This window comes from Odontesthes bonariensis, chromosome 9, assembly GCF_027942865.1.
Source record: "Odontesthes bonariensis isolate fOdoBon6 chromosome 9, fOdoBon6.hap1, whole genome shotgun sequence".
Taxonomy (NCBI): Eukaryota; Metazoa; Chordata; class Actinopteri; order Atheriniformes; family Atherinopsidae; genus Odontesthes; species Odontesthes bonariensis.
Genome location: NC_134514.1, coordinates 10017983 through 10043115, shown reverse-complemented (window position 1 = coordinate 10043115; position 25133 = coordinate 10017983). Strand labels below are relative to the sequence as shown.

Here is a 25133-nt window from a genome sequence, read left to right as displayed (position 1 = left end):
AGAAGACTTGACCAAAATGACTCCTCAATGATATCAGGCACTGATAATGTCATACAGAAAACCATTACTTGTACTTACCTCCAGTAAAGGTGGTTCTATGATCTGCTGAATCACATTTAGGCTCAGTTTGGCTAACACTTGTTCAGTGAATACTTACACTTTTTTTGTATTTCATGGTTGTTGTTCAAGCCGAGGTTGTATTTGGTTAATTTCAAAATCTGGTAAAGACCCATTTTTTCATTATGTCCCGTAACTTAAAGTAAACGTTTAGAATAGAAAGAGGGGGTGCTTTCTTTTTCACAGTAGCAGCATCCAATATTTATAAATGGGTACAGACTACTGGTTTGTATAATGAAAAATGTGGGGAGAAAAAGACAGTTAATTGGCTACTTTAATGGAATATGACAGAATCTAAGAGATATAATTGCTTCAGTTTAAACTAAAATGTACTAAAGAATAGTAGTTATATTTTAATAGTTTTGGTTCAGGGATTTCTGCTCGAATTCCTGCACCTACACCATTCACACAAGCGTTAACTGTTCAAGATTCACTTAACTTTCATCTAATTGTATTTGGAAGTAATTCAATCTGATAAGATACCTTAGACCTCATTACTAAATCCAATCAGTTGTGAGGGAGAAAGTATTTCTTCAAACCAGACTGTGACTCTTTCTGCTGGTTCACTTTGGCATCTCTCTCCTATCAATTGTTATTCAAAGGGAAAGTTCATCCTCAGTCACTGAACCAATGATATTGTATTAGCAGCTACAGAATAAATGAAATGAGTAATATGCTGTGAGAAACACTGACGGATGAACACCCCGACCCTTACAAGACCAGTCCACTGGTATGCTCCCTTTCAACTAAATTCCAATTTATCAAATCCAGACTTTTGTCACCTTCAAATTGGATTTGGCTGGTGAGAGCACATAATAATTCATTCTAGGGGCTTTGTTTCACTAAGTTGCAACAGTCTACTTCCATATCAGAATGACATCGAAACAGTAATGCAAATGTAGGGCAGCAAAGATACTAATTAGGCCCAATCATCTCACAATCCACAGGCATTATACTGTTGTAAACAGCACTGTCAGTGTTGCATGATTACAAAAGCACGACACAAAAGCAATCTTTTTCTGTTTAGTTAGTGCCCTGAGACATCAATGGGATGGTACATTCATTAAAAGTCTGCATCACGGGTAATAAATGTATTTTGTGTCTTTTTTTGTGTATTCAGTCAAATCGTGTGCTTGAAGGCAAGAAGGCAGGGACAAGTTTGAACATTGACAATTTGAAAAATTAATGACACTGATGTAATATAACTGCCTCAGACATTTTTGATCATATCTTAACAATTCATCACTGGGGTTACTATCACTGGGAATATCACTTACCCTTCTTGTCCCCGAAGAACAGAGTTTGTTGTGCAGGGTTTGACCACTGGAGGGAAGTGTTATCATTGTAATCCACTCGGCAGGTCATGTTGGCTGTGCCCCCCTCCACCACCGTCACATTCTGAGTGATGGGGAACTGACCCTGGCTGCCTGTGGTATCATAAAACAGAGTTTGAGGTTATGGACGTGACACGAAGCTGTTCTGGACCGGTTGTTAATAAGCACATTTACAACTCTGATTTCAACAAAGTTGGAACTCTACGTTATTTCTAAAGAAAAACATCATGTAATGGCTTGCAAATCTCACAAACCGATATTTTGTTCACAATAAAGATGTTAAATGTTAAAGAGTGGCATTGTACTTTATCATGACAAATGTTTGTTCGTCTTGAATTTGATGGCAGAACATGTCTGAAAAAAGATGGGACAGGGCCATGTTTGTCACTGTGTAGCATCCTCTCTTCTTTTAACAACAGTCTGTAAACATCTGGGAACTGAGGAGACCGGTTATTGGACCTTTAGGAGAGGATTATTGTCCCATTCTTGTCTGATGGAGGATTATAACGATTTAACAGTTCAGGGTCTTTATTGCTGTAATTTAAATTTCATGATGCACAAATCCGTTTTCATTGGTGGATGGTCTGGACTGCAATCGGGCAAGTCCGGCACCCAGACTTTTCTACTACGAAACCATGCCATTGTAGTAAAAGCAGCGTGAAGTTAAGCATTGTCTTGATGAAATATGCAAGAGCTTCCCTGAAAATTGTCTGGGTGAGAGCATACGTTGCTCTAAAACCTGTATATACCTTTCAACACTGATGATGCCTTTCCAGATGTGCAAGTTGCCTGCTCCATAGTCACTAAAGCACCGTCACACCGTCAGAGATGCAGTCTTTTGAACTGAGAGCTGATAACGAGCTGGACGGTCCCTCACCTCTTTAGCGCAGAGGTCGAGGTATCCATGATTTCCAAAAAGAAATTTGAATTTAGATTCTTCTGACCACAAAACAATTCATTCAACAGTTCAAATGAGCTTTGACCTAGGGAAGATGGCTGTGGGTTCTTTGTATTACACAGCATTAACCTGCATTTGTGGATGTTTGTCATAGTTTCCACTGCATGTTCATAACATCAACAGTGGGCATGCGTTAAGAGAGCTCATTTGCCCCCAATCTCAGTTTATTGTTTACACATGCATACACAATAAAAATTTAGTTTTTAAAAAATATTCACTTTGGAAAGTATTTCTAAAAATTCTGACCAAAAACACGGTTTGCATGTGTGTCTGTTAGTGTGGACAGGGCCAATAGTTACTGCAGATTTCTTCAGTTCTGCAATGAGAAACATGAATCTGAAAGTGATCTGCCTCCCTGAGGTGTTCTTTTTATGCCTAATCATGATACTGATTCATTGTAAATTGACCCGATTAGTTTCAGCATGTTTTGCAATTGTATCTTTTTTTCAATATCATTTACTTTTCCAGACTTTTATTTACCCTTTATTTAACTTTTTTTTTTCGATGTATTGATACATTAATTCAAAATTAACTAAAATCTTCCATAAACTAGTATGGCTCACTTTCAACATTTAATTTGTTTTCTATTATAGCAAATAGGATATTAATGATTGCCAATATTTGTTTATGATATATTCACACTGTTGCATTCTAATTTTATTTGTGTGATGCTCTGTGTCCCAACCTTTTGGGAATTTGGGTTTTACAAGAACAGAACAAATTTGTGCATTAGCCTTGTCTTTTCATCAATTTGATGCTCAGTTCAAAATTCACCTGTGGCAAAATTTGCATTTTGTTACATTTACATCTAAATTACATCACAGCCAGCCAAAAATTGTTTAGTGGGAGCTTGGTGAATGTGGTCCTCAGCTTTCAGCAGCTGCAGGAACCAGAGGATTGTAGTTTCTTTTCATGGTGGTGACAATGGTAGGTTTTACTTTCCCAGAGTCACTTCCTTGTCGCCTTATTTCAGGGCCCTAATTGGTAGCTTGGCCTAATTAGAGGTAGTCATGTTCTGTTGTAGAGTGGAGAGCTGCTGCTGGGTGGTAAATTGACACAAAATCCCAGATACTGTGGCCCTTCGATCCGAGCCACTGCTGTGCCCTGAAACAGCCCCTATAACAGTGTGCAGAAGACATCCAAATGAGGCATAATCACCCAGCCTTGCTGGATTTTACCTTCTTATTGCACATTTGTTCTTGTCCTCTCAGCAAAGTCCCCTAATTACATAGCAGTAGCATTTCTATCCTTCCTGTGTTTTATTGAGCTCTACCAAGCTTCAGAAACACGTCTAAAGCCAATGCTGCTTTGAAGGGAATTGTGATTAGACAAAGTCCCTTAATATGAGCCAGACTAGACCACTCCCTTTAAGTATGACAGTAAGCAACAACTGAATTAAAGCTTCTGAGTTCATATTTGAAGCTGTATAAGCCTGCAAAAATGTCACTGTGCACAAGCTAAGTAATGGGATCACATGTTTTCTTTTGATTTTACAGGTTCGCTTTCGTGTCCATTTGTACAGTCACGTGGCTGAATTTGAAGGTGACATTGTCTCGGTTTCTCCCGGGTACAGTTCACCGCAGGGATATTTCCACTAAGGGAGCAACTGTCTGCTTCATTAGTCCCGCTTGCACATGGGTGCAGAGAAGGATGGGACAACCAAAGGTCTGTGAACCTTCCTTGACCTAGATTGTCTTAATGGAGTCCATTGTCACCAAGGGGTGAAGGAGAGGTTGACTATGAACGCTGATGGGAACTCATTCCACCAGAGTAGAGCACTTTATGTGTTTAATGCCAGGTCAGAACCATAATCTCAGTCGCTTTTTCAAAACAATAATGAAAACTTTCATCCTGAAAAGTAACAAAATTAAATCCACAATGACTGGAATTTTATGTTGTGCAATAAAATGAGGAGCAGAAATACCATCTTGACATTTTCATATCATTTATCTATTAATTCACCTGTTCACCCATCTCTCTATCTTGTCATCTCTCCAGTTATCTTTTCCTCTTTACAGTGTGTCTTGTTCACTACTCATGGAAAGGCTTTGAAAACAGATTAAATACAAGCAATAACAGATATGAGATATTCTGTCTTTACAGACAGATATTCACAGATATTAACCCATCCATCCATCCATTTCCTATACCCACTTAATCCATCAGTCAGGTCGCAAGGGGGCTGGAGCCTATCCCAGCAGTCATCGGGCGGGGTACACCCTGGACAGGTCACCAGTCCATCACAGAGATGGACGAACAACCAGACACACACTCACAGGAACGTTTGGAGACACCAATTAACCTAACATGCTTGTTGAATGGTGGGAGGAAGCCAGTACGCATACACGGGAAGTACATGCAAACTCCACACAGAAAGGCCCCAGCTGGGAGTTGAATCTGGAACCCTCTCACTGTGAGGCGACGGTGCTAACCACCACACCACCGTGCAGCCCAGACATTAAACCCTCCCAAAAAAAAGAAAGTTGTGGAAATGTTTTTTAATTGTGCCTATGTGGCCATTAAAGGCTGTTCTTATTCTTCTTGTAGTTTGTGTGATACGGACAGATGAGGCTGCAGCAGTAGGTTACTGGTTGTTACCTATTATGTTCATGAATATGGTTCCCTGCCTCACCCGCAGTGATTTTTTATTTTTTTTTCTGCCTTTAGATGGTGATTAGAGTTTGGCTGACTTTGCTCCCACGGTGCAAAACAATGCTGAGAGAAGTCACAAGCTGTTTAGAAGATACGTCATTGATTTGTGCAACCCTGTACACTAACCTTTAAAGAAGCTGCTAAGGTAATTCCACCACAAAACTAAGGCAATTTATGATGTGCCACTTAACATTACAACTCAGTACATGGTTAACATCTTGTACGAAAAGAGAGATACTGCAGTAATATCATGTTACAGTTTTTCTCTATTGGTTTGGCTCATTTCTTGAAACAGAAATTACATTCTCAAAACTCTAAGATCATTTAGCATAACACTCTTATAGTTCAGCACAACACCATAGCTAACTTGCAAAAGCTCATATTTCTCCCAAAACTGTTCACCCATGCTTCAGACCTGATTTCTTTCCCATGTAAAGAGTCAGTGCCACCCAAATTGCAAAGATCTTTCTCAATTGCCTAGGCTCATTTCTTGAAACAGACCGGACGTTTTCAAGACTCTTTTGTACTTTTTGCAAAACTAAACTGAATGGTTCAGCAAAACACCATGGTTCACCAGCAAAAGCTCATATCTCCCCCTAAACAGTTCACCCATGTGTCAAAATGAAGTTTCTTTCTCATTCAAATAGTCAATGCCCCCAAAAAGCATTGTCCTTTTGGCATTGTGTGAGCACTACAAGTCAAAATGTTTAGATGTTTTGTCACTATGGCATAGGACTACCTAACAGAATACAATAGTGTATAAAACTGAAGGAAAAAAGTTTCACAGTAAGAGTAGCCTCAAAGCACACACAATACACTCATACCAACCATTTTTATTCACACAAATGCTGTGAAGTAAGTAACTTCCATACAGTATAGTATTGTAGAAGGAAAAGAAAAATATACATAGCACACATATACTGTAATATAAACACAAACAAAAAAACAAGCTTAAATTATGTGGCCTACAGTACTGTAAATAAATCTGCAGCTTACAGAAAACACTATAGCAACACTTTACTGGTCGCTGTCATGACCACTGTCCTCACCCTCCTGGCCGTCCAGACGTTGCTGTCTGTCTGGCCACAGATTCTCATCAACATCGCAATGTATATTTTCCCTTGCAATGCAACGTGGGAAGAAACGCCGTGCATGCCGCAACCATCCCCTACACTGATCTCCTGTAATGTCTAAACATGCATGGAGCAGTGATCTTTGGTCTTGAGCATGATGCTCATACACTCTCCACCTCCAAGCAGATAAAAACTCCTCAATAGGATTAAGGAAAGGGGAATAAGGTGGGAGCAACTCCATCATCATTCTTGGATGCATAGTGAACCAAGCCCTGATGAGTGGACCACGATGGAAGTTGACATTGTCCCACACAATCACGTAGCGTGGTAGGTGAGACTCAAGAAGACCTCGCTCATATTCAGGGACCAAATCAGTATAACGGTGGTCCAAGAAGAAGAGGAGCTTCTGTGTGTTGTATGGGCCAAGAGTGGGGACATGAGTGGCCACACCATTCTCAGAAATGGCAGCACACATAGTTATATTGCCCCCTCGCTGGCCTGGAACATCCACCGTGGCCCGGTGGCCAATAATGTTGCGGCCACATCTTCGCCCCTTGGCCAGGTTGAAGCCGGCTTCATCTACAAACACGAGGATGTGAGGGGTCTCATTTGCTTCCAATCCCATTATTCTCTGCAATAGTTAGAGTAAAAAAATTACATGTACCCATCATGTGCTTTTTAGCTGTTTTCACACACAGTTTTTATTTACTTATTTTACTCTGTAAAGCACACTGAACTGCTTCTAAGCAGGAAATGTGCTATATACTGTAAATAAATTTTGCCTTGCCTTGACTATCCTATATGTGTCTAGGGATAGACCTACACAGAGGTACTGCAGGGGGTATTTGACAGAAAGGAGAGGGAAATACTGAAGATTTACTGTACTGAAATGTTGTATGTATTATAGTAGGCTACTGTACTTGGGAGACATTACAGTAATTGCAGCTCCTTGACCCCTTTCAATATAAGGATTATAATGCTAATTGTATCATACAGTAAACTGTAGTTTTCTGCTGCAGTTTTTAGCCAAAATGTTGATGTCAGATACAGTAAAGCAAATACTTGGAAATCTGAAATCAGGTAAAGGGGGAACAGAAGCCCAAAAAGTTTAGGAACCACTACTTACAGTATTTACAGTTAAGGTTATGACGATAGACAAGCACTAACTGACTTACTTCTACATACTGGTACCGTAGCTCTTTCACTCTATCAGAGTTCCTCTCAAAGGGTACCCTGTAAATTTGTTTCATGGTCATGTGATGCTTCTTCAATGTCCGGTCTATTGTGGAGATGCTTATGGAGTTGATATTGTGGAATATGGCATTGTCTTCAATAATGGCAGTGCGGATCTGTCTTAATGTGATGGCATTATTTGCCAACACCATGTTACAGATCTCTTGTTCTTGTTGATCACTGAGAAGTTTTCCTCTGCCACCCATGCGAGGTTGTCGTGCAATCCTAGATATAGAATCCAAAGGACAACTCTCTATTACTGTACTGTACAGTACAATTCGTATTCATATGCCTTGTGTTTTTCTTACAGAATGGGTTACCAATGTAATTGTATTGTTGTTTTACATGTACTGTAGTGCTTACAGTAACCACAACTATAATGCATCACTGCACAGTGCCTGGAATATTACTCTAAACAGTGTCCTGTACATCATACAATTCCATAATTGAGCAAGTACATACCTGTTTTCCCTGCGAAAGGTTTGTATGATGGAGGAGACTGTAGAGCGAGGCACATTAGGCTGCACTCTGCGACCTGCCTCCGCCATTGTGAGGCGATGGTTGATGACATGATCTATAATTGTGGCCCGAATTTCATCTGGGACAGCACGGTGTCTTCGTGCTCCTCGGCCTCTTCCCTCTATTCCAGCACCACGCATCCTCACTCCTCCTCTTCTTCTTCTTCTTACTCTTCCTCGAGCAGGAACTTGCCCTTGTTCATTTGCTTGGCCTGGTGCCTCCATGTTCAGAAATTGGTCCAGGTCAAGCTCTTTATATAGGCCTACATGTTTGGCAGCACTCACAATCATGGACAGCATCTGTCAGGTAACTAACTATGCCTACCATTTGATTGGTCACCTGAGGTGCTTGAAACTCATTCGTTAGTAAAGTTCTAGTTTCACCTGATTGTCAATTACTGTCATGAATTTATCAAATGTTACACGAGATTCTATATGGTATTGATGGTATCATGTTCTTGGCCCATTTTGACAATTGAACAGATTATTGTGCATGTGATGACTTATACAATGAAATCATGCTGACATATTTTGGATAGAAGAACCATTAGACCAAGAATCAACTAATGAGTTCAGATCACCAAAATCTATTCACTTGGAAAATGTGCTAAATGTAGGCAAACTGTGCAAACTGTAGGCTACTTGTACTTAATCTTTTGCAGAGATGCACTGAAACAATTGACACATGTATTAAGAAAATTGCAATTTGATGAAAGCAATGAGAAATGCCATTCTGTTGTGAACAATTGCGAGGTGGTTTGGAGATTTGTCCATGTTATTTTGATAATGTAATTTCTGTTTCAAGAAATGAGCCAAACCAATAGAGAAAAACTGTAATGGAACAAAAAGCAACAAACAAGCAATCAAAAGCAAACAAAAAAATACAAGATCTTTCCTGCTAATTAAAATAGCTCAAATGACTGTGTTTATTTAGAAGTTTTCAGGTCTTTTGTACTGTTATGGTTATTAAGAATAAGACTTTATAAGTGGCAAATTATCGTAAAAGGACTAAAACCCACAATGCAAACAAGTTTAGATAGATAGATAGATAGATAGACAGACAGACAGACAGACAGACAGACAGACAGACAGACACTTTATTGATCTCGAAGGAAATTTGTGGACCCAGCAGGGCTTACATCAATAAAAGCAAACATCAATAAAAAGCAAAAGTAGTATGAGTATATGGCAGTGTTTGCTCCATTCCCTGTAAAAGCTAGTAACCAGTATTTCAAACTGCTGAGCCCTTTTGAGAGACTCATCATTAGCTCAATTGCCCACGTACAGACGTGTGACAAATTAAAAGAAAATCTGAGCCCTTCATCTCTACAGTGGTTGAATCCAGGGGCACATTGCTGGCATAGTTTGTGTTCACTTGTCCTCTAAGAGGGAAGGGTCAACACTAATCAATACAAAGTTTTCTGAGTGATCACTTTTATCCTCTGATGAAACATTTCAACCTTGATGGAAGTGTTTGTGTTCACAAGCTGACGATGCCCCCATCCATAGGACATGCAGGGTCACTGAATGATTTGATGAGTATGAAAAAAATATGAATCGTACACTTTGGCCTTTGAAGTCTCCAGATTTCAACCCAGTTGTACACTCACGGAAGAATTCAGAACAATGTGTTGGACTGCACTCTCCACCAACATCAACAAGACACTCGATGGCAGAGCTTGGCTACTTACTCATTTCATCTTTGTTTTTTGCTTCACTTGTCAGCTGTCTCTAAATATGAGCTACAAACACACCTACACACACTGATGGGACAGAAGGACTGACACAGCAAAGGATGCTTAAGATTTAACTGATATTTGTGAAGAAAAAAAGAAAAGAAATAGAAATAGACAATACCAAATATTATTCTTAGTTGAAAAATAATAAATGCATGGTTAAATTCAACCCACTTAATGGAACAAACACCAGGATAAACCAAAAATATTCATTCAGGGAAATTTATAAACTTAATAGATGAATTCAACAGTAAACCATTATTGACAAATACATTCTCATGGTATATTTTGATATTTGTAGTATCCTGTACCTCATATGTGCTGTATGAATGTGCATGTAAATGTGCATTTAGATGTGTACTTATGTTTATATGTAAGCTGTGCTTCCCACAGATACAGTTTACTTGGAAAGGGCCATCGAGTTGTATCAGCAACTGCCAAATATATTTGGCAACCAAGCGTATTTGGCAGCGTTGCTTATCTAATATGCTTCACAAGTGATAGAAAAATAGAAATATCCAAAACAAAGAAAAGAAATTGCTAATAAGTGACACAACAAACCAAAACAACTAAATGAAATCCAAAACGTGTTGCAATTTAACATCAACAAACAAAAAGGCCCTAAATACAATGAAAATCCCCACATTGTAGCTTTTACATCAAGCAAATAACTAAATGTGCTGTATGTATGAAAGAGCAGAAAGCTCGATACAAGTTAGTGCAGTGGTGTTGAGTCATGGTTTTCCTGTAAAAGAAAACCCAATGAAAGGGAGCAAACAGTAAAAGTTACAGAGGTATGAAGGCTGTCTGTTCCACTGATGATTCAAGACAACTCAGCGATGAAATGAGGAATAAACCTGTACTTTTGCAACATCCCCCTGGGATGTAATAGGCCACCCCTTAAATGCAAAACATTTCAGCTCTGAAGGCTAAATAAGTTCTGGGCATTGACTGAGTCAGTTTCTCAGTGCTTCAAACATAAAAAAAAAGGGGGTTGCCCATTGCTTCTAAATCATGACAACTATCGTCCTTTAATTTGTGAATACCATAAAATGTTACAGTGAATGAAAAAATCAATATGTAATATCATGAGTGTCCCCCCCCCCTTTGCAATACAGTCATCCTTGCAGCGCTTCATACTTTAAAACATAAGATGATGAAATCTGAGCTGAAAATAAACCAATTTTCACTCTTAAATTAATCAGTTAAATGGGTTTGTTTTTGTGCCCTTAATTTAAATCAAAACATTTCCAACATCATACAGCTTACGAGCTTAACTTATAAAACTATATTTTATCCCTTGTTCGTCATCTCCCGTTCCACAATGGTTTTTTTTCTTACTTATTTTCTAGTGACAATCACATGGATCTAAGAGAGCCTTTCCCCCTTTTTTCTTTTCCTTTTTTTTTTTGTCCTACAGCAAAGAGGCCACTCCAGTAAAAGCTGAACCTGGCAATATCACCCTGAGCCGAGAGATTATGGTCTGCCCTCAGGTGGGCCACCAGCACACTGATCATCAGTCACAATGTCAGCACACATGAGATTAGTCAAGTTGTTTGCTGTGCTTCACACATTCAGAATGCTGCTGACACATCTCTCTACGGTGGCATTAACTTTCATACAGAATCAGGTGACACTGCCTCATGAATCAAATATTTACCTGCACAGCTAAAATTAGGTGGAAATGCAAATGCAGAAAGAGGATAGCATCATTGTAAACACAAACATTTGATGATTGGATTTTAAAGTGGGACTACAAAAACGCATGTCGAGCGAGCCCACAGAGTAGATGAAGGTGTGTCTCCTCTGCATCAGGGAGGAGGCATGTGCACCAAGTGTTGAGCTCAAATATGAAAACAGATGTTCGAAATGGCTGGGCGTTGAATGCACGTTGGCAATAAAATATTTCATTTGATCTCAGTCCGACTCTTTTCCTGCTGCTATCTGAATGCAGCTCAGATCATACCCTGATGGAATCTGAGCTGTGACAATATTAGAAGCAAAGCATATGATACTGAGGCTATTGATTTTTGCTAACCTTGTGGTCTGGGTGGATATGTAGAAAATGTGAAGATGACAAAGATAGAATTCTTTGTGACTGTGCCTAAAGGGACCAGGAAGAAAGCAGGTAATCACTGTAAATTGAGTGTTTTAAGGCTATTGCTTTCGTGAAATCTCTTGGTTCCGTTTTGATGGGATGCTCATGAAAAAAAACATGGCATGCAGCTCCAACTCTGACAACCAAAATATTACAAAATATTGTTGCATATATAATTGACAGATTAATCTAGTGACTACTAATCCAGGGCAAAAGAAGAGCAAAATGAGGAACATCTCTGTTGAGGAGAAAGGAGAGTTAGTGGAGGATGAATGAGGCATACCACCCCAAAAGCTTTTCTCAGTTTCAGCTGAGTGCACCAAATAATGGAAAGCAGTACCTTGATAAATGGTTGGAGAGCAGTCAAGCACACCACAGCAGAATAAACTGTAAACTGTGAGCAGAGTGAAAGAAAACAAATAACTCTAAATATAGTTCCAAACATACCTCGGTTTATTAAGGAATTACATCAATGATTCATTTTAATATGAAATCAAGACCAGGCAATTATCAAACCACAAGTTCAACACTGGAGCAGGTTTTCCATGTATCCCTTTGCAATTTGAGTTAAGGGAGGTGCTGGGCTCCTCTCTACATGCTGTTGAGAAATAGTAACTTACTACAACACTACCTGCTTGTAATTAAGTCCCATGTAAGAATTTGTCCCAACCAATCACACATGTATCTGTACTGAGAGGTTATGGTCTGAAAGTGATTACATGTATACTTTTAAGCCTTAATTAATACAATCAGTGAAACATGACAAGTTATCAAATGTTTGAGACAAAAGAAAACAAAACAAATACATGGAAAATTTGAAAAAAAACCCTAACCTAATGGGTGGTTATACCATGTAGAAGCTGGGATGTGTATGACAAGGTAAGCTTACAAATGCTGACAGCAAGCATAGGTGAGCTAAATAAGATTTTCTCCCAGGAGATAGTGCTGTGAGAACTGCAGAAATGTTGTGTTCTCTTATTTGAGCTCTGTTTGACTTTCATTTTACCCTTCCCACTACTGTTGGGTGAGGTTTAGCCCAAAAACTTTACTTTTACTTTACAAATAACTGCCTTTTTATTTGACAATTAACTGAACTTTCACTTTACTTTTGTTTTGCACAACATCTGTTTCCAGTTGCTGTTTGGTCATGTTTAGGCAACAGAGCTGGTTAGGATTAGGAAAATATCTGTTTGTTGGGCTAAAAGTCAGCACACCAAGAGCATATTTTACAACCCCTTATTAACAAAACCACAAGAGGTTATCTATGTGATCCTGGTTGCATTCTTGTTATTATTGATTAGTGTTTTTTGAAGGTAAATATTAAAAGCACATGATTAAAGTTCAGAAAACGCCAAGTGTTAAGATTCTTTTTGCAAAAACTTTCATCAACATTATCATGTTGCTATGGCCTTGAGTCCCACCATTGTAATTTTCCCAACTTGAGAAACCCTGCAGATCCAAAGTGACGCTTTGCTGCAGGCCCTCCACCAAGCATTAGCATAATACGAGTTGGGTGTAAAAGCAAGGCTGTTGAATCAGTGATGTAAAGGCTCATTGGATTGTTAAATGTTTTAGTTCTGGTCATTAATTAAGTGTTTGGAGTTTTATGTTGAGAATGTGCTGGGATATTTTTATTGTTAGTAAAGCTGAGGACAGTGCTTTCATTGGGTTAATGATATGCCACCATGACGAAGGTTCCTCTTGCAACTCTTTCTAGTGTTCAATACTGAGAGAACCTGAAAGTTGGTAGAACTGGTTTTCTGAAGTGTTTAAGTCTGTGGTGTGCAGGAAGTACTGTTCTGTCTGAGCCTCTGAGGAGATAAAGGACACCTCCAGGTGCAACCTGTGGGAGGCATATTCGGTGATAATGTTGGGCTGATAACATCCAAAGCAGCTCTTAAAACAGGTAACTCTATATTTTCATATATGCATACAAATTATAAACGAACACCCAAAATGACTTGCTAACTCAACCTACTTATATTCTAAATGTATACTGTACATAAGGTACAATTTGAAGGTTTGAATACAATTGAATGACTAAAATGACTTGCATTAACATTCAAAATATTATTGTACTCTTGAGAATGCATTTGTTCATTATTGCAATCGCGTTGTCTTAAAAAATGTTTAATTAATTTGCGAACTCTAACCACTCAACACGGTGGCAAATAGGCCACTCATATTGAAATACAACTTCAATGTCCACAGTGTATAAATATTCAATTTACTCAAGACTTGAGACACCTTTTGCTGTGCATCTTAAGAGCTTATATTCTCTCCCATGGGAGACAAATACAGAAAGGTCCCTTCCAACCTTGCAAAGTTTTGTAGGAACATGGCTTGCATGGTGCTGCTAACTTCCTGATTTATTCTCCTCTTTTACATTCATTGGAAAAGCTCATCATCCTGAACTCAGTTGACAACAATATGTTAATAGATTACATCCAACCATGCAGCAGACATTATACTTTAAAAGTTCTTCAAAGAGGTCACAGATGTTATTACTCCGACTGTATTCTGCATTTATTTGTCATCTGCTGATGACAAATAAAGATATACTTAAATAAAAGAAGCATATTTAAAATGTTACTGTGAGAGTTAATCTTACATTGAAAGCATAGCATGCAAATGTATAGTAAATTTCATTTACTGTACTAATTAAAACCAAATATAACTGTCAGGCTTTGGGGAGAGTAGCAGGCTGGAAAACGGCTAAAAATGTCCAACACAATGAGAGCGTCATGATCGTGCTGTTGAGAAGAGGCATTCAAGTGAATCATGTAAATGGCTGAGATATGTTTGAATCCTCATTTCCTCAGAAGGAATGTTTTCTATTAGTTACAGTATCTTGTTGAATACTCATTTCTTTTCAAATATTTGTAGTATCACAATCTGGAGATTAATGAATGTATGTAGTATTTGTATCATTTCATCATCACCAAATGCCTACCACTATAAGGATTAAATTTTAAAACTTGAAAATAGAAAACTTGACAGTGCATAAACTTACCCCCCCAAAAAAGGTCAATACTTTGTACAGCCCCCTTTTGCAAGCAAGTTGCTTGGGGTGTATGAATATACTTTAAGGTTAACTCATACATCCACAAAGATTTATGCCTGTTCCTCAAGGCAAAACAGCTGCAGCTCTTTGAGACTGGAATGATTCTGCTGGTTTATAGTAATCTTTAAATCATACCACAGGTTCTTGATTAAATTGGGGGCTAAGCTTTGGCTAAGCCATTCCAAAACATTTAAATGTGTCCCCTTAAACCATTTGAGTGTTACTTTAGAAGTTGGCTTAATTTAATCTAAATGATGAATACACCATCACAGTCTCAATTCTCAATAATTTGCCTATATTTAGCACCATCCATCATTCCTTGAATTCTTGCTGATTTGCCAAGTCCTGCTCATGAAAGACATCGTCACAGCATGGTGTTGCTATCACCAGATTTGTGTCATATATAGCATTTTCCTCAATGGCCCGAGAGTATTGATGTGCCAAAAAGGGGCATCTCACAAGTGTATTCTCTTCCACATGTATGGGAAGTCTCAGACATGCTTTTTTTTGTTTTCTTATGAAAGCAATAACCACTTTTCCATGAATAACATCTTTCCACAGGGTACAACTTGGAAAAAACTCCAATATCTGATGTGGAGCCTTACTTCCAGTGTGGAAATGTAAAATACATCATGTCTTGTTCCTGTACCTAGAAGATATCTATCTGTCCTTAATGACTACAGACCAGTTGTTCTAACATTACACATGATGAAAGTCCTGGAGAGACTGCTATTGGCTTGGCTAAGTAAGCAAGTGAACACCTTTCAAGACCCACTACAGTTTGCTTATCATCCTGAGGCTGGAGTTGAAGATGCTGAAGATGCCATCATCTACCTTCTTAGCCCACTCTCATTTAAAATAAGGAGGCAGCGCTGTGAGGATCACGTCATTTGAATCTCCAGTGCTTTTAATACAATCTAGCCTCCATTGTTATTTGAGAAACTCCTGAAAGTAGAAGTTGATCCCCCCAAAATTGCCTGGATTATTGAATATCTGACTAACAGACCACAATTTGTGAGACTGAAGAGTTGTGAGTCTGAGAAGGTGGCAAGCAGCACAGAAGCACTACAGAGGACTGTTCTCTCTCCATTTCTCATCACTCTGTGCACCGCAGACCTCCAGTACAACTCAGAGCCCTGCCATTTACAGAATTACCCAGATGACGATGCAGTTGTGGGATGAATCAGTAATGGACAAAAGGCCGAGTGCAGGGAACTGGATTGCATGGCAATCACTTCATTTTGAATGTTCACATGACAACGAAGATGACTGGATTTCATTAGGAACAGGAATAAGCTAAATACTACTTCCATCTGGGGAGAGGAGGTGGTCGAGGACTACAGATACAGTACCTGGGAGTTTACCTTGACAACAGCAACTACACAAGAAATGCTACACTGAGGCTAATTTCCTATAATTTCCCATTTAGGGACTGATACATTATTATTCACCCAGATACAATTTTCAGCTCAATTAACTTTCAGTTGTGGAGCCTTTCACAATAGGTGTGTATATACTGAGATCATGTGACACTTGTGACTGTGCACTGGTGAACACTCAAATGAATTGATTCTGCAACTTCTGGATGCAGTTGGTGGCATCGAAATATACATCTTTTGCACCAACAGTCACGTGCAGAGCTTGGGTCCATGCATATCCAATTAGACCATCCCTGTCTGCAAAAACATATCGAATCTGTCAAAGAGAACGCAGGAACATTCAAGTGGCATAAACTTCATCAACAATTTGGTGCAGTCTGATAAACAACCTAAAAAATGGCCTGGATATCTGCTGCGATTAATTCTTTAAAGATTATTTCTATGGTAAAGAAAACGTCCTTCGCAACATCCTGCCAAGAACAGAACACTCTCCAGGAGGTAGACACATTTTTAACCATGTAAACAATAAAGAGTAAAAATACACTGGAAAATACAAAGGAATCCTCACAGGGTGCAAGGCATTCAAAGGCTTTAAGTACAAAAAGGCCAGGAGATTTGACTTCAGACAGATGGAACTAAAATCAACCAGAATGACTGGTAGAACAGCAAATATTGACAAAGTTTGCGAAGGCTAATGAACTGAGCGATACAGCAGCATCTGTAAGACAAACGCTTGTGTGATGGCATGAGCATGTATGGTTTCTAATGCACTGGTTCTCTGATGTGGCAGAAACAGCTTGATTAAGTGTGTTTTGTGTTGCAAAGCAACTGGACATCACTGTAAAATACACGTGGAAAATCACCAAAAATACACAGTAAAAACAACCCGGATGTGTTTTAAAAACAAAGTGGGGAGTTATACAGCAGTGGCTGAGTCAATCACTTTGTCGACTCAATGGAGTTGCATTTCACCGAAGACTAACCTGAGGCAAAAAGAGCCAACATCAAACAATAGCTGCAGATGGCTGCAGTAAAGTTCTGGCAAAGCAATCTATTTTGGTGATGTACATGGGTTTAAGATTTCACAAAGTTGTTGTTTATAAAGACTTTTAAAGAAACCACTGAAAACAAACTTTTAAAAACTCTTTCTTAATATGTCCAAATACATTTGAACCCCTGAAAAATATGGTTCTGCCTTGTTCAGCATCTGTAATTTCTTCATTTTGTAGGTGTGAATACTGTCAAATCAGTGCAAGTGTCTGCACTTTAAGTTCATATTCATGATCTAACTATTCTATATTTAAACATTTAAAATAGCAAAAAAAATGTGGTTCCGCTAAGTCATTTTGGACCTCAATTTGTTTTTCTGATCAATCTGTGCCTAAGAATTCAGGTTTTCATCCAAATAAACAGTTTTTTCAAATGAACTAGGTGCAGCATTTTTGCTAGTTTGAGTATGTCCAGCTGCTATATATGTCCTGAATTAAATAACACATTCATTAGTTGTGTCAGCTGGAGATGGCTGGGATGTAAGGCAGGAGAGATCGTGATTGGGACCAAGGTTCCCATCCTCCAAACTGTTTATGGCTACATTTTGGAGAAAAAAAAGATTGTGGTTTTGATTAAATATAAATACACACAATGGGCCTCATGCAAGAACCGTTCGTACGCACAGATTTGTTCTTAAATCGTCCGTACGAGTGATTTAAGAGAATTTGCGCATTCACCAATCTTTTCGTATTTTACGTTTTCTTTCAGGTACGAACAGAATTTACGAGTGATCCAGACCTGTCGTAGGAGTTTCGTAAAATAGTCCGCTGTTATTCGAATCAAGTTTGCTTGACTAATGGATTGTATATTTAATTACTTTGAAGAAAACATAAATAAATATATACATTATACCCAACAATGATGCTGACATTATTCTGTTTTACTTAAAATATGCACTAATCGAAGGTTAATTTGAATCTGTATATAACGGGAAGCGCAACCAGCGGCTGACTTGAGCGTGTGGAGACAGACGAATGGCTGAGATCGCGATTTAGATTGCCAAGGACTGTGCTGCTACAAATATGCAGCTTAATTGCTAGAGCCACAACTCCAGAGAGAAACACGCCGATCAAACCCAATTCCACCACACGTCCAGGTCCTCACCATCTTTGGATTTTTGGCCACTGGAACCTTTCAGAGGGAGATTGGAGACAGATCGGGGGTGTCCCAGTCCTCTGTGAGTCGTGCGCTCCCCTTGGTCATCAAAGCTCTCATCAGTTTATCACCCATGGTAGGCCTACATCAGATTCCCATACACCGCTGTCCAACAAGTACAAATTAAGAGGGACTTTCATGCCGTGGCTGGACTGCCAATCATAATTGGAGCACGAGACACTATACGCATCAAAACACCCGTGCCGTTGTGGAGCGCACTGCTGAAGGCCAGGTGGGTGTGTCTCGATACAGTGGGGGGCAAAATAGCCCAGATAAGGCTTGCCAGATTTGCGCAATATTGCCATGAACGAGGGTCTCCCACTACCTGAACAGACCAGAAGGTGTGGTGCCAGAAGACCCTCATGGACCACCCCATCAAAGTGCCATCATGATGAGGCAACAACTGATTTCACGGCTTTAGTTGCAGTCATCGATCGCCTGCCCAGGGCGAGACGTTTTTTTAAGCCATTTTCATATCAAACCATTTATTTTTTTAGTTCGGTGACATGGTATTAACAGCATTCGTAATTGCTTCCCATTTCTCCGCTTTAGCAGGTCCCGTCCACTGCTGACACTGCTAAAAATTACAGATTTTCCTTTTTGGATCTCTGAAAGCAGAACTTTAATCTCAGAGCCCGTATTCTCATGACTCAACACTTCCTGGCACAGCAGCGAGGAAGCACAGCCTTATATGGTATCATTTAGGGCGTGCAGTATGCAAATCTACTATCCTCGTGCACGTGAACTTAGATACGCACAGGTGTGATTCATCATTTACGCAGGTCGTTTACACACTTTTTCCGAAGTTAAAGGGATAGTTCGGGATATTTGACATGGATCTGTATGGCATCACCATAACCAGTGTCGTGCATTCAAACTGACTTACCCCCGACAGTGTCCTGTGAGCCGAGTTTTTGTCCAGTGTTGGTCAAGGCGAAAGTAGTCCGGCTTGTTTGCTGGGGTCAAGAAATTAGCGCGTTTTTCTTCCCAAAACAGTACGTGTGCTAAAGAGTGATTTATTTCATCACAAAAACCGAAGCCGGCAAAAGTCAGTCCTCGTTATCACTTGGGCCCTATACTGTCTCTCATTGTGTATCAGTGCGCACGTCATTCTGACCGCGAGCTGTGCGCACGAGTTCACTTTGTTTACTGCTCGGGAAGATGTCTGGCAACGAGAGCGACGAGGAACATATTGACTTCCGTTCAGAGCCAAGAGGGTATCTTTATGAACCCGTTTATACTGAGGAGGAAGTTCGCCAAATGGACTTAGATCGGGCAGAAAGAGAGAGGGTGGACAGAGAAGTGATGGAAACAGAAGCTGGAGCCACTGCTGGAGCTGCGATACCCAGGGTGGCCGACAAATCCTGGTGCACTTGTTTGAAGTGCGAAGTAATGCAGACAGAGGTGGAATGTTACTGCTGCCACGAGTGGGATTTAGTTATGCCCCAGATACAAAACCTTTCCATAGATTAGGATGTCGGCGGCCGCGGGACAGCTGCTGCCTGCATCACAAATAACGGTGACTTCCCTGCACTCCTGAATGCAGGCGTCTTGAGAACTTTTTTCCATGTTCCCAAGATCAACTGGAAGAGGCGTCCCAGACCAGCTGGACCCGATGGCCAGTTGTCTGCAGAGTAAGTGTTGAGCACTGCCAAAGAACAGAAAGACTCGTGCGCACAGCTCGCGGTCAGAATGACGTGCGCACTGATACACAATGAGAGACAGTATAGGGCCCAAGTGATAACGAGGAGTGACTTTTGCCGGCTTCGGTTTTTGTGATGAAATAAATCACTCTTTAGCACACGTACTGTTTTGGGAAGAAAAACGCGCTAATTTCTTGACCCCAGCAAACAAGCCGGACTACTTTCGCCTTGACCAACACTGGACAAAAACTCGGCTCACAGGACACTGTCGGGGGTAAGTCAGTTTGAATGCACGACACTGGTTATGGTGATGCCATACAGATCCATGTCAAATATCCCGAACTATCCCTTTAAGAGCGCTTGTTGAATCTGACGTGGCGTGTTCGTACGAGACCTTCTTACGAAAAAAGTGAGAGAAATTTAGAATAAAAATACGAAAATGTTCTTGCATGAGGCCCATTGTGTATCAAGTGTCTATGGACTGGCCTGAAGCAAGCTGGACTAAACTGGCACTGTGGTAAATTGTAAGATTTTATATATATTTTTCATTTAACCCTTTACTCATGTGTACTATCAGTGACTTATCAAATACATCAATTAAAGGTCTTTTGATAGAAAACTGCCATTTCTTAAAGACACAGTTAATTTCCAAATATTTAAAAGGTTCGAGTCTTGCAGACTGAATTTCCTATTATTCCAATAGAATGGTATGGAAAAGTGTGACCTTCAACGTGAATTTGAATATTGGATGAAACCTTGAAGAGCTTGAAAGTAATTTATTTTTATCTTTGCTCTTTCAATGCTTCTTTTTTTTTGTTTTAGTGAAGGCCTAAACATGTGCAGTGTGACCACCACCAACAAAGGGTTAAGTGAGGTAGCCATATTACAGCCATTTTGGCATTGTTCTTTTTTTTTTTTTCTTCAACTGGTGACATGATTCTATTACCAACTTTTATGGGGAGACCTTGCCGATAGCTACTTTCTCTGACCCTTTGGCCCCTTGTGAAAATTAGTCCATGCTTAGCTCCACAGATAGGGCTGTTGGCAGTTGTTAAGTAGAAGCTCAAGATGACAGATGACTGAATTTTTACTGTGAGGACACCTCGGCTGTAAATATCCTGTCATGCAAGCTCAGGTTGTAAAATGTGTAGCATCCCTGAAAACCCTGTGGAAACACTCCAATAAATATGTCATAGTATTTTAATTGGCTATTTGGAAGGTATTTCGTAATTCCTTAGTTGTTAATGCCTTCTGTCAAAAATATTATTAATGCATTTTCCCTGGCTTTTGCTGCTACAAGTAGCTTATCAGAAAGGATTACAAAACTTCCAAATATGGTAAGAGGCGATAGTTTGAGGTAGAGGTCATCATTCACACAGCATTTCCAATCTGACAACAGAAATCTGAAAGAAATGCTGATTAGTGCATTATTCTGTACTTTTACAGTCTTTTTCAACAGCATTATTAGAGTGGGACATTGATGTGAGCAGAGGAAACTGAAACACAATAAGAGACTAATTCTAATGAGGGAAACTGGTGTGTAACTGGCCTCCAAGTTAGGCTCAGTTGGCCACTTATTATCACCATCCATCTATCCATTGTCTATATCCTATTTATCCAATTCAAGGTCACAGGTGGGCTATCCCAGATGCACTTATGACCACCATACCAGCACATTTCAGTGGCTCTATAAATTCACCCTGACATAAATGATAATTGGAACTTATTTTTAGAATATAAATCATTTGATTCAGACAAAATATCATACTTATGTGCTATGATATTTTGGTGAAAAGGCAGGATTTAAAGGGATATTTTAGGTATTCTGAACTAGGGGTTGTGTGACACATTTATGAGTAGTTTGTACATTACCTACAGATAGAAATGGTCATAGCACTCTATTTTTGGTACTAACTACTCACAAGTACATCACACAACATCACTTCTGAAAATCCTAACTATTCCTTTAGCTGAAGGACATGGATGAAATCTATTCTGATAAGCTTGATTAATTTTGTTTTTTTTCTTCTGACTTTGAGTTTGCTGCTTATACCATTTCCAAATTGGTAGTTGCTTGAGTGGATTTCCATTAGATACAGAAGAAAGCATGTTTGGCCGCTGAATGTATTCTAAACAATTCCAAATATCCCAGCTGTCATTGGACGAGTGTCAGGGTGCCAGTTCATCACAGGGCCACACAGAGAAAAATGAGACAAAAAAAACATGCACACTCACTCCTAGGGTTAAATTAGAGACACCAATTAAGCTAACCATGTGTTTGGATGGTAGGAGGAAGCTGTAGTACCTGGAGAGAACCCACGCATACATGGGGAGATCATGTAAACTCCACACTATACTCCACGCAGAAAGGCCCCAGCTAGGATTTGAACCAGGAACCCTCTTACTGTGGCAGGCGATAGTGCCTTCCAACCCCTCCTTGAATCAGTCAAAGATATGACATATGGACATGGTCCTGGGCAACATAAAAAGATAAACAGACTATATGAAAATTTACTGTTCGGTTTTTATGAAAACTGACAGGATATTACATTTCTCTTCACTGGCAGGCATTTGGACCAAATCCATTTGATGTCAAATGGGAGCATCAAGGGCTGTGACTCACAAAATCGTACAGCCTTAATGAATTTCAGGTACAACATCTGAAAAACCAGATGCATTCATATCTATATGTAGGACTAGACAGGATTCATGAAAAGGTAGTTCTGTGCTCTTTGGTGCTGGTGTAACAACTTATTTATCACTTTGATAGAACTGATTCTTGACTATCTATAAACAACTTTTGAAAATGAATCACTGAAAGAATAGCTATTGTAGAGAGTAAATAGTTTAAACTACTGCGAGGAGCACAGCTGATCTTCTGCCATTTGTCCAGGGTTGTCCATTGTGCTGTGTTGCTTACTTCATGTGTTACTTCAGAGTCGTCTGCAGCACAGAGCCAGCTTCCTTTATCCGTTTGTTTAGTTACTTTGAGTCACTGGCTCCTATCTAATCTAATCTCATCTAATAACAGCATGTGAGTCACACGTCCAGCAACCTGTGTCAACACCACAAGCTACACTGTTAAATGTAGGTTATTTAATTAATACCTTAAACAATGTAGCAATGCTTTCATTTGTCTTGTGAGGTTTGGCTGTATAGAAAATAGAGGAGTGATGCAACTACATAATTAATCTGAATCTGTCATTTGAATAAAATCACAATATAATACCCCTGTTGAACTATCTTCAACTGTAATAGCGGAAGAAAGAAATGCTTTGAAAGTGAATAGCTTTAGAGATGATGAGACTGCTGTTCTCCATTGACTTGTGAAGTAACCCTGTCGTATCTGATTGTTTGCTGAGTGACCTTTCCTGAACAAGAACAACAGGGGTGAAAACATATTTCATATCATTTATTTCTGCTTGAAAGGTCACGTCTGTCACCTAAAAGTATTTTAAGCTATTATTTAAGCTCATTTAAGCTATACTGGTTCCCTATCAAGACTAATGCATCCCATGTTTAAGGAGAAATTGCTGAACTGAGGCACACTGAGGCAATCTTAAAAGCAATCAGCCTCGTGAATTGGGGAGATTTAAACAACTGTTTAGGGGCAGCAGCTAATTAACACTAAATCTAGATGTGATCCATTAACTCAAGCTAATCTATAAATTACCTTTCCAAGGTGAATTGTACTACTATTGGTTCAAGCACTGTCTGCTTTAGATAATGTCACAATTTGAAATCACAAGGGAACATTTGAAATCTTAATATACAGGCATTCTGCTATGAAACTCATTTGGAAATAGAAAATCCATTTATAATTATAGTAAAACATTATGGGCTGTAATTACTTAAGCCTGGATTAGTAATTCATTTCATGTCTCTCTTTCACACCCCATTTAAATACAAATTCAGGACGGAGGGTACATATATGTAAAATGGATACAGATACAATCCAAGTGCATTTGAATAAATTCCAAATGCAAGTGGCCTTTGCATCTTCTGGGATTATAAAGATTTCAAACAATTCTTCATCAATATCAGCTTCAAACTGCAAAAGAGATTTGTGAGACAACCCGACTCAACAAATCAGCTTAGTATGGCATTCCTGGTCTGCACAGACAGTGTTATTTCAAGATGCTGCAGTCACTAGATTGAGCTGAAGAAGTCCTCTAGAAAAGAAATAACCAAGACAGAGTGAGCTGTTTGTCAGGTTTACCTTCCATCAAAAGAAAAAAAAAGAGAAGCATTTGGTGCTTGTTGCTGAATGACACCAGGGCAAAAAAAGAACCTTCCTCAACAGGGAGGTGCAACTGAGCTTCGTCCTCCCCTGTGATTTACCACAGTGGGGGAAGCTGGGGGAAGGACAGGACTGGACAATCCACAGAACTGGCAATAAATATCCCTGCTGGGAAAAACTCTTAGCAGTGTTTTTTTGCTGCTGTGCAAGAAAAAAAAGAGGAAAGTGGAAAGTGGCGATAAATCAGCTTCAAAAAGTGGGTCAGAAACACTGTACTATCTCCAGGTGAAATTACAAGTTCAAATAGTGTTACTTACAAGACTTTACATTTGATGTTCCACAAATCGACCTTGGGCAAAATGTTTCTTTTTCTTTTTTTCTCTCAAATCTCAAATGTTGGTCATTGCAAGTATTATATCACACACTCAGAAATGAAAGTGACAGAACAAGCTCTCAGTGTACATTTTAGTAAATAAATGACACAAAAAACACACAGAAAATATGTGTCATAAAAGAAAGAAAAGCAGAGGTTACACAGCTTAACTCAAGAGAGCAGTTGGTAAACAACAGATAAATTCTTTGATTAACAAGAAATCATTGAAGCACAATTTTAACTAGAAAGCTGCCAGCAGCTGTATGCGGGACCGAGATGTGCGCACGTTGGGGCATGCGCTGGACGTCGTAGTCGCGCAGCTCTGCCCACACGCACGATACCCTCTGCGTACGTACAAGCACAGAATAACCCCAATGCGGAGGAGTTTTTGAAAATTTCTAGGGGGCGCCACTGAGCAATTTTGCTCCACCCACACACAATACCCTTTACATACGTACGAGGTCGACAGGGTGGACGTGTGTGCCAAGTTTCATTACTTTGCGATGATGA

At 39.5% G+C, this 25133-nt stretch overlaps 1 protein-coding gene across 4 annotated transcripts in view; it reads right to left on the bottom strand.

Moving 5' to 3' along the window:
- The window catches only part of LOC142388129 (cell adhesion molecule 2-like), a 216020-nt gene that overhangs the window by 36669 nt on the left and 154218 nt on the right, over window positions 1-25133 (bottom strand). For all 4 annotated transcript variants that reach the window (XM_075473053.1, XM_075473050.1, XM_075473051.1 and 1 more), the window contains one exon: window positions 1395-1544. In XM_075473053.1, coding sequence (XP_075329168.1) covers window positions 1395-1482 — 88 coding nt within the window. In that variant the 5' untranslated portion in view covers window positions 1483-1544. The remainder of the gene's footprint in view (window positions 1-1394; window positions 1545-25133) is intronic.